Source organism: Neovison vison, chromosome 1 (assembly GCF_020171115.1).
Source record: "Neovison vison isolate M4711 chromosome 1, ASM_NN_V1, whole genome shotgun sequence".
NCBI lineage: Eukaryota > Metazoa > Chordata > Mammalia > Carnivora > Mustelidae > Neogale > Neogale vison.
Window position 1 is genome coordinate 170779101 of NC_058091.1, and position 12703 is coordinate 170791803.

Here is a 12703-nt window from a genome sequence, read left to right on the forward strand (position 1 = left end):
TGCCTCTCCATCTACTTGTGATTTCTCTCTGTCAAATAAATAAATAAAATCTTTAAAAAAAAAAAAAAAAGAATCTAAGGCTGTCCAATTATTCAAGTGTCTTCAACTTTAAAAACATTGTAAAAAACTCAAAAGATGTTGCTAGGTTTACTGAGTGCTTCTGACAGTGTAAAAATAAGACATAAAATAACACCAGTTACAACCATTAGGACTCACAATCATTTAAACAAAAGGACTGAAAAGAGTTCTATGACTTAATTGTCCAGAATTTGTAAAATTCCTTGTTTCCCAATAAAATATTTCTAAACCACGCATATTCTCTAAAGCAGCTTTCCAGTGTATCAACACGCATGCTCTCTTGGCTAGTTGTCTGCTAAAAATTAGCAGGAATTGCTTTTTTCCTCCACTATCATATGGCAAAGATATAAAACCAAACTCCTTAACTCCGTCTGCCAGCTAGGCTACCCTCTACTGGACTGTGTAAGACATAAACCCAGCAGGACAATGGGACTATTTCCTAACTGTACATGAGAAAAGGCATACCCATACCTCAAATTGAACTTCACTGAATACACACAGAAAGAATCCTTCAGAAAACTGACTTTCACAATGGGGAAAAAAAGCAGCAGAGTGTTCTTTCTACAAGTAAACAATTTCAGTCAGTGAAAACTGGTAGAAAAGCAGCCTTCTACAGTCTTGGTCTCCTTTTTCAACTACTTGGTGGCCAACCTGGAACAGCTGTAGTTCATGGGTATATTGTAAAGCCAAACTTTTATGATTTGTGTATTAATACAAATCATATTTTTGTGAGTCCATCTACTCTATGGATTTCTTTATGCATAAACACGATTCATAGTAGATACATGCTGTGTAAAGCACATACACAAGTCTCTTGTCACAAGTATCAACTTTTTCCAGAGCTGTTCGCTTTGCAAAGATTCATTTGGGTAGGAAGAACTTTTTCTCTGTACTTCATCCCCAGGCCTGAGATTTGCAGTAATGCAGGACCAGTTTACCATCACTGCCAAAACACTACAAAAAGAAAAAAAAAAAAAAGGCAATAAATTAAACTCCATTTAATTATTATTCCTAGATGAGACTAAGGAAAAGAATGTCACATATATCATAAAATATCCTCCACCATGTAAGTTATCTATAAGACTATTTCTTTTAACAGATCCAGATTACTCTCCGATTCAGATCAGTAATCATAAATGTTTAATAAAACCTAGCATTTTAGGCATGGGTGGGCTTGCATATTATTTTGTTCCTTTCCTACATCTCTGAAGATAAGGTATGTACTGTTTTCTAGTAGTGGTGCTAGTGTGTACAGTACAGCCATTATACGGCCATTAAACTCTAAGAATATTGAGTACAGTCATTCTTATTATGTAGCTTTCCTTTTCAATGTCTTCGGAGGCAGATCTGGATTACTGTACTTCAAAATCATTGTCTGTTGGTATTACTTATTTCTTAATTCTTCCATCACTATAGTCTGAGATCCACCTGTGTTCTAAGTGTTAAGATGTAACAAAGTAATCTCTCCTTTCATGACAGCTAAGAATGGCATATCTCCTCTTAAAATGTTGTCAGTTCACGATCACATAATACACACAGATGTGCATACTTCATTAGGAATCAAAGCACTGATGTTTATTACCTCATAGAGGGTTCCAACTTCCTGGTCTGGAGAGGGGGCAAAGGACTGATTGACATAAATAAACTGCAAGAAAGAAAAAGAGGATTCATTTTTAATGGTATCCTGATTAATCTGCACTTTTCTGGGTTCAGTCAGCTATTTCAGAACTGTTTTCAGAATTGTAAAAAACTTCCCCAGACTCCTTCTAATTCCAGTAACTTACTTAACTAATGAGATCTCTCAAAGATCAATCACATCTTTTCTCTGGAGGACTAAAAGTAACAGAATTTCTGGTCCTAGAATAGTGGTTCCCAACTTTTTATAACTAAGAAACTTTTAAATATTGTCTTTACAAATAGCATTTGAAGGTTCATTCAAGAAAGTAATTACTGGAAAAACTCATTTTCCCACTTATAATTAAAGACAAAATTTCTTCTGATAAAATGCTATACATAGCCCCAAATCAAGAAATCTAATATTTGAGCTATATGTGTACTTTGCTGGGGGGGGGGGGAGATGATAAACATGGTTGGAGATATATACCTTGTTATCACCCGGGAAAACTCTCAAAGGTACGGCACTTCAGATGGAGTACCACTATTATTAAGTCACTTTCAGCCATGTGAGGTTATAAAAAAGTAACATAATTGAAGTAAAAAGTAACACAGCCTTGTTCTTTAAAGGATTCACTCTTTAATGATTCAGTCTGATCTATTTTCACTAAAACATTTCTAGTACTTAAAACATTTCTGGGAGCACCTGGGTGCCTCAGTCTGTTATGTGTCTGCCTTCAGCTCAGGTTTGGGATCCAGCCGTGCATCAGGCTCCCTGCTCAGCCGGAAGTCTGTTTTTCTCTCTCAAATAAATAAATAAAATCTTAAAAAAAAAAAACAGTAACAAAACAAAAAAACATTTTTGAAGACCCTAAAATGAAAGGCCACAGTGTCAAAGTGGCTTTTGATAATTTTCTTTTTTAGAAAACACAACACATTATTTGCAGGTAACATACTCAATTTTCCTTTGTAATCAAATTCTAAGGCTAAAACTTCCTGGGCTTAACATAGTTTTTTTTTTTTTTTTTAATTTATTTATTCGACAGAGATTACAAGTAGAGAGGCAGGCAGAGAGAGTGGGGGAAGCAGGCTCCCCGCTGAGCGGAGAACCCGATGTGGGGCTGGATCCCAGGACCCTGAGGTCATGACCTGAGCTGAGCTGAACGCAGGGCTTTAACCCACTGAGCCACCCGGGTGCCCCTTAACATAGTCTTTAAAGAAAACAAAAAACAAAAAACAAAAAACAGCACTGGAATAGTTGCTTCAGAAATACTACATGGGTTACCAGCCGTAACAAGAATAAATATAGCTTCCATGTCTCCCCAAGGCAATACAGTGTAATTGAGAAGAGAAACTAAGAGATAGATCTAGGTTTGAATTTTGGCTCCAAATACAAATAACCTTTCTCACCCTATTTCCTTATTTGTAGATGTGGAAAATAACAATACCGGTGCTTCATGGGGCTGCTAGGAAAGATAAAATGAGATAGGACACATCATGGATCAGTGCCTGGTATATGTACTCAATAGACACTAGTTATGATGATTAATTTCAAAATAGTCCACGTGTCATTTATCAACTCATGGTTAAGACTAATGGTTCTAACATAAAAACTCAAGAACTTAACACAAATCAGTGTGCATTTTAATGTGAATTTCCTATAATACGTACATAATAACTTGTGTTTAGTTCCTGGCAGTTTTGACTGGACAGAGATTTTAGTCTTGGTACATTTTAAATCAGAAGAAGGGCTCTCGATGATTGTTTATTTTATCAAATAGTCACTGAGTGTCTCCTATGTGCTGGAAACTGCACAAAGTGTGGAACTATGAAGATTATTATGACCTCCTCCCTCAATGAGTTGATCTAATGGAGAGGCAGATACACAAATATAAAAGAATACAGATGGGGAACGTGCCTGTGACAAGGTATACAGTACACAGAGATGTGGCATCAGTTCAGCCTAGCAGAAAGGTCAGGGAAGTTTCCTGAAGGAGATACTTGAGAAATAAACAGGATTTACTAGGTGAAGAGAATAAGGGCTTTGGAGGCAAATGGGCAAAAGGACGGACTGTGAGTGTTGAGGGGACAGTAGAGTAGATGTAGTAGAGAAATACAGGAACTCAACATGGTTTATGTAACAGGAGTTAGCAATTGAAAGCAATAATAAAGAAAAGCAAGGGACGCCTGGGTGGCTCAGTTGGTTGGACGACTGCCTTCAGCTCAGGTCATGATCCCGGAGTCCCGGGATCGAGTCCCGCATCGGGCTCCCAGCTCCATGGGGAGTCTGCTTCTCCCTCTGACCTTCTCCTAGCTCATGCTCTCTCTCAAATAAATAAATAAAATCTTTAAAAAAAAAAAAATAAGAAAAGCAATACACCTAATTTAAAATTCCATGAAAGTAAAATGTTCATGATGTACTCTTTTGCTAAATACTACAATGTGGGAAGATAAAATTATTTTCAAAAATAATTTTTTTTTTAAAGATTTTATTTATTTATTTGACAGAGAGAGATTACAAGTAGGCAGAGAGGCAGGCAGAGAGAGAGAGAGGAGGAAGCAGGCTCCCTGCAGAGCAGAGAGCCCGATGCGGGACTCGATCCCAGGACCCTGAGATCATGACCTGAGCCGAAGGCAGCGGCTTAACCCACTGAGCCACCCAGGCGCCCAATAATTTTATTTTTAAATCGCTAGTCTTTGCTCTCATCATTATGAAACTTTCTGTAGTAGCTTCCTCAGGAAGGGTTCATGGGAACGATTCCAAGTTCTTGCACATTGCTAACAGTTTATGTCTATTGAAAGTCAGTTTGGGGGGTGCCTGCGTGGCTCTGTCATTAAAGCATCCAACTCTTGGTTTTGGCTCAGGTCATGATCTCAGGATCTTGCTATCAGCTCTGAGTCAGGCTTTGTGCTCCAGCATGGAGTCAGCTTGAAATTCTCTCCTTCTCCATCCCCTTGGGCTTCTCCCCAGCTTGCATGCACTCAGTCATGCGTGCCCCACCACCGACAAAAAAAACAAATAAAGCCAGCTTTGTTGCATAGAAAATTCTTATCTCAATTTCTTTCTTTATAACTTTGCTCTCAACATTTGATGATAATTTTCTTTCAAAGTCATGTTCTCTTTTTTTCCCTATGTATCTAAAGGAGTTGTTTTTTGTTTTTGTTTTTAATTTCAACCCTAGTTAATCTCACCAGAATACTTCTTGGTGCTTGTTCTTTTTTGTTGATATGGTCAGATAATTTTTCACTATGTAGTTCCAATTCTTATTAAGAAATTTCCCTTAATACTTTTAAATATTCATTTTTGTTCTTTTGCCTTTTCAGGGACTCCTGTTATCCATATGTTCACTGTCCTTTATCCACACTCAATTACTTGCCTCCTTTTCTGAAATATTTTTTTATCTTTTTCTTTCCTTTTTTCTTTAAAAAAAGATTTTATTTATTTATTTGACAGACAGAGATCTCAAGTAGGGGGAGAAGCAGGCAGAGAGAGAGAGAGAAGGAAGAAGCAAGCTCCCTGCTAAGCAGAGAGCCCAATGTGGGGTTTGATCCTAGGACCCCCTAGGCAGAGGCTTTAACCCACTGAGCCACTCAGGCACCCTTACCTTTCTTTCTGATTAAAAAAATTGGCCTTTATTGGACTCCTGGGTGGCTCAGTCAATTAAGCATCTAACTCTTCATTTCGTCTCAAGTGACATGAGATCAAGCCCTGAGTCAGGCTCTGCACTAGGCCTGGAGACTACTTAAGATTCTCTCTCCCTCTCCCTTTTGCCCCTCTCCTAGAAAAAATAAAACCACCACCACAAAACAGGTTTTTTTGCCTCCTATTTTTTCTAAGGCGTTATTGGTTATTTGCTCTTATGTTTCTCCTACTTAAATCTCCATTTCCAGAATAATTTTTTAAATTTATAATTCTTTTCCTGAGCTGTGTCACTTCAATTGAGTTTTCCTAATGCTGATTTCTGATGTTCTTTCACATCTTTTTTTATTTTTCTTAATGTCTTTTAGCTTGCTCTGGAATATTAAGTTAGTTATTGACCTATATCACAGTCACATCTTTTTGGCATGCTTTCATTGTCTTCAGGAATGTTATTTTTCTTTCTTATAACATTGTATGGGATTTAACCTTGATACTTCTCTGTTGCCCCCCAACCTTTTTTTTTTTTTTTTAAAGATTTACTTATTTACTCTCTTGAGAGAGAGAGCAAGAGTGGGAGGGTGTGAGGGACAGGAAGAAACAATCTCAAGCAGACTCTGTGCCAAGGGCAGAGCCTGACATATGGCTCTATCACAGGGCTCTGAGACTGGGACCCAAGCAGAAACCAAGAGTCAGCTGCTTAACCAACTGTGCCACCCTGGTGCCCCTCATTGCTTATTTTTATATGTAGTTTTTTCAACTTTAGCTTTCTACTCTTTCTCTCCACTTTGACCTGGTATTTCTATTTCCTTCTTCTTTCATGTTACTAACGTGTTCAATTTTGTTTCACTTCTAGAAGTTCCTCCTCTGTGTGGGGTCTTGTCCCGCGATGGAGCCCTACTGAGTCTGTTTGGAGAACTTTCTGGGGCTAGACTGCCCCAGCCCCTTCAGCCCTCCTTGGGGCAGAAGCACTGTAATCACCTGCTACTGCAGAGGAACAAATCCTCTCAATTTCGGCTACCATACTTACCGCCTGCTCTACTTCCCAGTGAACACACGCTGGCTATTTTTAGGCTCTCCTTCTCTCAGGGCTGCCAGCTGCCGAACCTGTCGCTTCTTTTAGCACATTTGGTGATGCCATGCATTTTAGGGTTCATGAGGATACTCCCTCAACTAGGTTTGTTATAAATACTCACCAACTGTTTTTTGGTTTTGCTATCTAATCAACAGCATTTTTTGTGGTAATGTGAAGATCCAATCTCTGACACCACTATCTTCATTGAATCCCTAGCATTGTATCTTCCTTAACATCCATTTTGCTTAAAATACTGTGGGGTATAGCTAAATGAAAGTCAGATATGAGTTCTACTTCAGTCAAGGGAAGCGACAAAATGATTCTACTTTTATTTGTTTCCTATTGCTTCCATGGAAAGAACTAATCAGACTCACTACAAAGGTTTGAAGTTGAACCATATGAAACTGCTATTTTTACCTGTTATAATGGTTGACTGATGGCCGTTTTACATGGTTCAAGCTAATACACATTGGTATCAAGCAAGTGTTTTCAGATTACTGATTACAGGCAACACAAAGAGTCAAGACTCTAACATGGGACATGGCATCATTTCACCTTCTACTCAGAAATTTCTAAAAGTAATGCCTTAATTATTTGGTACTCTTCCAGTTTTCTATTTCACCAACTCTTTCGGCTGTATCCTTTGTACAGACAGCTTCTGCTCTTTTCTCCCAAGTCTGTGTCCTCAGTCCCCTAATGTTTCCATTTAGTCCTGGATGCTAGTCAAGTCCTCTGCTCCTGTGATTTTAGCTACCATAAGCATGTCAATGACATTATAACCTGCCACGTATCCTTGGCATTTCTTTAAATTCTATATGGCAATCTTGTAAAACACGCTTTTCTCACTCTAAATGATCGCAAAAGTAACTTCCTCTGGAAGATTCTTTGGCTCTATGCTATTCCTGCCTCAAACACCTTCTATTTATTGACCTACCCTGCACTTACTTTTGTACCTATAACCTTCACGAGAGTCACTTACAGTCAAACTCTTAGGTCAGTTTCTTCCCCGTCAATAACAAAAAGAAAGAAATTCCAACACATACCACTTTAATAAATTAATTCACTCATTTTATGTATCCTTAAGTTCATAAACAACTATAACACTAACACTAATGCATACAAATCTTAATTCATATTTTAAAAACACTTACTGATTCTTCATTTACCAACTACTTCTTCTCCTACCTGCATTAGTATAGACCACAATTGTGATCTGCAGATAAAGGTGTCTGATATATTACTTATAATGTGACCAAAAAAAAAAAAAAAATACATGTAGCCATTTAAAATTCTGTAGAGAGATACCAAGTCAAAAACCAGTGGCATTTAAAATATTATCCTCACAACTGCCACCACAAAGTGCTTACCATGTACTGTATTATGAAATAGGTTAACTTCCTTAGTTCTTCCATGACATCGCAAAAAATATACTGCTTACCTCAAGAAGATTGGGAAGGAACACTGATAGTAAAAAACAAATTTTAAAAAACCCAGAACTTTTCTGTACTAATATTCTGAGAGCTCTTTCTGCATGAGCTTTCAGTGACTGAGGAAAACAAAAACCCAACAAAGTAGGTTAAAAAGCAGTATGCACTGTAAAAGCAAATCCAAAAATTGTTTCATTTCTGAGTTCCCCAGAGAATTCGATGTAGTACAGAAATTCCATCAACAAAAGAAATAGACATTACTAAAGGAACATATGTGGCTCCATATTCATTTCTGTGTACACCAGTTATTCACAGTTGCCTAGGAACTACTGTGAATTTATGTAGGGAAATGACCACTGTTACTTTCATACCAACTGTTCAGAAGCCACAAGCTTAAGGAACTTTTTGATGAAGTCAATGAGTCCTTGAATGGTTCGGGTTCGCTCTACAGCCCACTTCTTTGTTTTCATTATAGGGGTGTCTCCCACAGCTTTCAACAGGACATCAACTGTCAAAGAAAAAAAAAAACAAAAAACACTGGCAATTACACTGAGCCATCCAAAGTAAATGTGATATAAAAGACTTCAGAAAACTTAAACCTTTAATTGACATACAGTTTATGTATTTATGATACTGGAGGCATGTCTAAGATGTACAAATGTTAGGTAAGATTCTTTCTCATCATGCTTTTGTGGATTTTTTCCCCTTGACCCTACAGTCCCATAAAGACCTCCCCATGAAACTGACCTTTAAAATGCATTTGCATGTAACAGGCAATTCCAAAGAGAAGACATGAAGATAGAAGAGGAAAAGATAGTACAAAAGAAAATAAGAAAAAATATGTAAGATAATGTTATGTCCTTTTTCAACGGCCAAACTAGTAAAGTTATAATAACAACAATGTAGACAGTATTACTGTTGGGAAAGCAAAATTGTACACCCTTTCTGGGGAATATTATGGTAATAGATATCCAAATACTTCAAGATATACTTTGACTCAGTAACACTTCTAGGAATCTAGTCTAAGAAAAATATGAGATGTGAAAAGAGTCACTTAAAAGGATTTCACCTTTGTTGAAGACTTTATTTTTACAGAAAAAAAACAAGAAAACAACCTTGGTAAACCTAAATACCCAGCAAGGATATTTAGAAGAGTGGTTAAATAAAGGATATTATATTCTATGATAGAATTTATGTAACACAGTAGAGCACAAAATTCTAAATTCCCTGGGATCAAAATCCTGCTTCTGTCACTTACTAGGTTATATATCAGGACAAGCTTTTTTTTTTTTTTTTTTTTTAAAGATTTTATTTATTTATTTGACAGAGAGAAATCACAAGTAGATGGAGAGGCAGGCAGAGAGAGAGAAGCAGGCTTCCTGCTGAGCAGAGAGCCCGATGCGGGCCTCGATCCCAGGACCCTGATGCGGGCCTCGATCCCAGGACCCTGAGATCATGACCTGAGCCGAAGGCAGCGGCTTAACCCACTGAGCCACCCAGGCGCCCTCAGGACAAGCTTTTAATCACCCTGTACCAGTTTCTCCATTTGTAAAATGAGGATATCATCTACCTTACAAGGTTGTGAAGATTAAATTAGTTAATACACGAGAAGTACTTAGAACGGTATCAGCTCATAACTCATACTTACTGAACCCTAAGATTATTAAGCTGCTACTAGAGAAACATTATAAAAACATACTTAACAATGTGACAAAGTTATCAAAATGTACTAAATACAAAACAGTATGTACGATAGGATATCAATTTCATTAAAGCCACCACAAACACATATTCACAGAAATGAGGACTATGGACCAAAATGCTACTTCTCAGTAGTGACATTAGAGACGATCACTTGATTTTATTTGTGCTTTTTGTAACCACCAAGTTTTCTACAATAAACTTAATAAACTAGTAAAAAGTATTAAAAAGGAAATACAACTAGGAGCCAAAAGACTTCAGATAGAGAAATCAAGTTTCAATTTCTAGACAGGGATGCCTGGGGTGGCTCAGGTGGTTATGGGTTCTGTCTTTGGCTTAGGTCATGATTCCAGAGTGCTGGAATAGAGTCCCCCATTGGGCTCCCCGCTCTGCGGGAAGCCTGCTTCTCCCTCTGCCTGCTGCTTCCCTGCTTGTGCACACGCTCTCTCTGACAAATAAATAAAATCTTAAAAAAAAAAAAAAAAATCCAGATATCTACAATTAAGAGTTAACACTGAAAGCAAAATAGTGTACTGCTGCCCCCTACAGTCAACTCTATCCTACTACATCTTCCTTGTCTCATTCCTTGGTCTTCAACATTTGAGATTCCCACCAGGTCTCTGCAGTTTATTCAAGGTTTGCCCCTAGAATGAATGAACCCAGAACACAGGACACATACAATTTATCTTCCAGCTAAAGTTTATCTTCCTTTCTCCATTTAATAATTATAACTTTAGTTAGTTAAATATAAATGAATTGGGAGATAACAGAGAAGATTTTGGTTGACTCAGCTTCCATACCTCCCTTAATCCTTGGGACCTAGGGATAACTCAACTATAACTGGGTATTTCAGTAAAGTGAGGCAGAAAATATTGTGAGTTATATATACTACTGAAGGAAGAAGAGCGGGAAGGCAAGAAGCTAGGAAAGTTACTTACAGTAGTTATAGCTGTAACCTTTTTTCTTTTTTTAAATTCTAAAGGTGATTTGCTTAGAGTTCTCAACCATAGCTATATATTAGAATCAAGATTTATAAGAATACAGGAATCCACAACAATTAATTTAGAATCTTCTAGAAGTAGTGCACTGGTAAGTTCAAAAGCTCTCCCAAGTAATCCTAATTAGTACCTAAGGACCAACAACCTTGGTCAGCTTCAGGAATCTGTATTCTTCTGTAGCTTAAACTAAAGCTGGAGCATATGAAATACTGGAGCTTCTTCCATCAGAAGAGATCCTCAAAAAAGGACAACTTCAGGGTATATATTCAACAGCTAGAAACAGCTAGAAACTCCTCATCACAGAGGCGAAATCAAATGCTCCCAAGAGCCAGAAAATGAAAATACCATTTCTCAATGGTGGTTTAAAGAAAAAGAAAACTATGCAGACCGAAGAAAACACGCCCATATAACCGGAGGCCGTATCTGGGTTATGGGCCACTAATTTTTTTCCCTCTGTTTTCCTCAGGTATCTTCAGGGTCAAGTAGTAAGCTTTTGACTGAGGCTGTCAAAGCCCACTCTAGGTCCCCCCCCCCAACAACCAAACAAAAAAAAAAACCTTTGAAGTTTGTTTCTGCTTATAGTAAAATGAGGAAAAAAAAAAAGAAACATGGAATTCTTCTTAAAGACTCTACTGCTTCTTTACAGAAATCATCACAGGTTTCTGTTACTCTACTAGGGCATCGTGGGGAAATAAGACTGTGTTTCCCCCCAAATGTAGAGCCGGTCTGACTTCAAACGGAGCGGGTACCAGGAGACCATTCTCCAAAAGAAGCAGAAACTGATGTTCTATCCAAAGGCTGTGAGATCACGGACTAGAAAACATGCCATACCTAGATTTTAAAACTCGGGCCTGATAAAAACTGAGGCCTAGGGTCAACCACTCCGGATGTGCTGACCCCTGCGATTTCCCCAAATGTGGGAAACTCGACTGCATAATTTGTGGTAGTGGGGGACTGCGTTCGCGCTTTCCCCTGTAACAAAAAAAAAAAAAAAAAAAAAAGAACCAATCCGAACTGTTACCGCTGATGCGAGGATTTTTTTCAAAGGCAACTCTACAGAGGATGCTCAAGGCCAAGTGACTTCCTTAGGATTTTCCATCAACGGCGAACTAATTCCCAAGCAATGAAGGGTTTGAGGACTAATTCAAGCAATGAAATGACTCGCTTATAAAGGTTCCAAACCTTTGGGGGTCGTTTGGGGTGGGGCGGAGGAGGAGGAGATCCTATGCCTTTGGTTTTTCTCTTGACACTCTTCAAACTTGATAAAATTTGTTTTTGGTACAAAGAGTGAATTCACAGGCACTTGATAAGGCGTTTCTTCTAACCCAGACTTGCCACCGACCATCCCTAACTTAACCTTAAGCCATTCATCAAGTCATTACGTCCCCTGTTAAGCACCTGGAGCTACCCGAGATCCCACTCAGCCCCTACCTCCAACCCGCCCGCAGTCTGGCCAATTCAAAGGAGGAGTGGAACGCAGTACAGGAAGTACTGTGGCGGTCAAGGACCCCACACCACAGCGCCAGGGCGCGTCCGGAGACCGCCCTCCCCAGAGCTACCCAACGCAAAGGTCCCGAAAGCCGAAAACCACACTTCCTCTCTCCTCACTGGTCAAAAGCCACCACTGGGCCCAGCCTCCTCGAAAGTTTGCTGCTTTATTGGCCGCCAGGGACCCAGTCGGACGCAATCTAAACCTCCCGCCTCTGCCTGGAGAGAAACTGCTCTCAAAATTACTTTTTTTCTTGGTGTCGCCGGCAGGCTCCTCTGTCCCCGGGGAGACCGCAGCGGAAGAAGGGGGCTCCGGAGTGGCTGTCTCTGGGGAGACCTCCGTAGGTCCTTCGCCTTCAGCAGCGGTTGAGGGAGGAAGCTGCAGCGTCGACTCCGACTCCTCAGCCATCTTGCTCAGTAGAAGGCGAGGGCGGAAGTGGTGGCTCAGCGTATTCAGGGGGCGGGGTTTACGGCAGGGGGCGTCACTGAAGAGGCTCCGGTGTGGTGGCCGGGGGAACTCAACCCAACGGTGAAAGTTGGAGTTGTCAGTTGGTCCTCTACGTGGAACATGCCACAGAGCCCTGAGTACTAGTCCCGCAACTACGCTTTTGCACAGTAACAATCCTCCGGAAGAAGTCTGCGAACCACATACCCGCGCACCTCGTAGTGCGCAGGCGCCTCTCTG

At 39.4% G+C, this 12703-nt stretch overlaps 1 protein-coding gene and 1 pseudogene across 2 annotated transcripts; one reads left to right on the top strand and one right to left on the bottom strand.

Annotated features, from left to right (window-relative positions):
* Nucleotides 1-12640, bottom strand: ATG12 (autophagy related 12). Of its 2 annotated transcripts, XM_044263222.1 has the most exons (5): nt 12265-12640; nt 8203-8339; nt 3103-3158; nt 1661-1723; nt 1-1032 (listed from the first exon to the last, which is right to left on the bottom strand). In XM_044263222.1, the coding sequence occupies exons 1-5, from the start codon at nt 12425-12427 to the stop codon at nt 834-836; spliced, it is 618 nt and encodes a 205-aa protein (XP_044119157.1). In that variant the 5' UTR covers nt 12428-12640; the 3' UTR covers nt 1-833. The 2 variants fall into 2 exon arrangements, with proteins under 2 accessions (XP_044119157.1, XP_044119166.1); XM_044263231.1 differs by lacking the exon at nt 3103-3158 and having other exon boundaries at nt 889-1032; nt 12265-12629.
* LOC122896756 lies at nt 11372-11505 on the top strand (annotated as a pseudogene).
* Nucleotides 12641-12703: the final 63 nt, after the last annotated feature.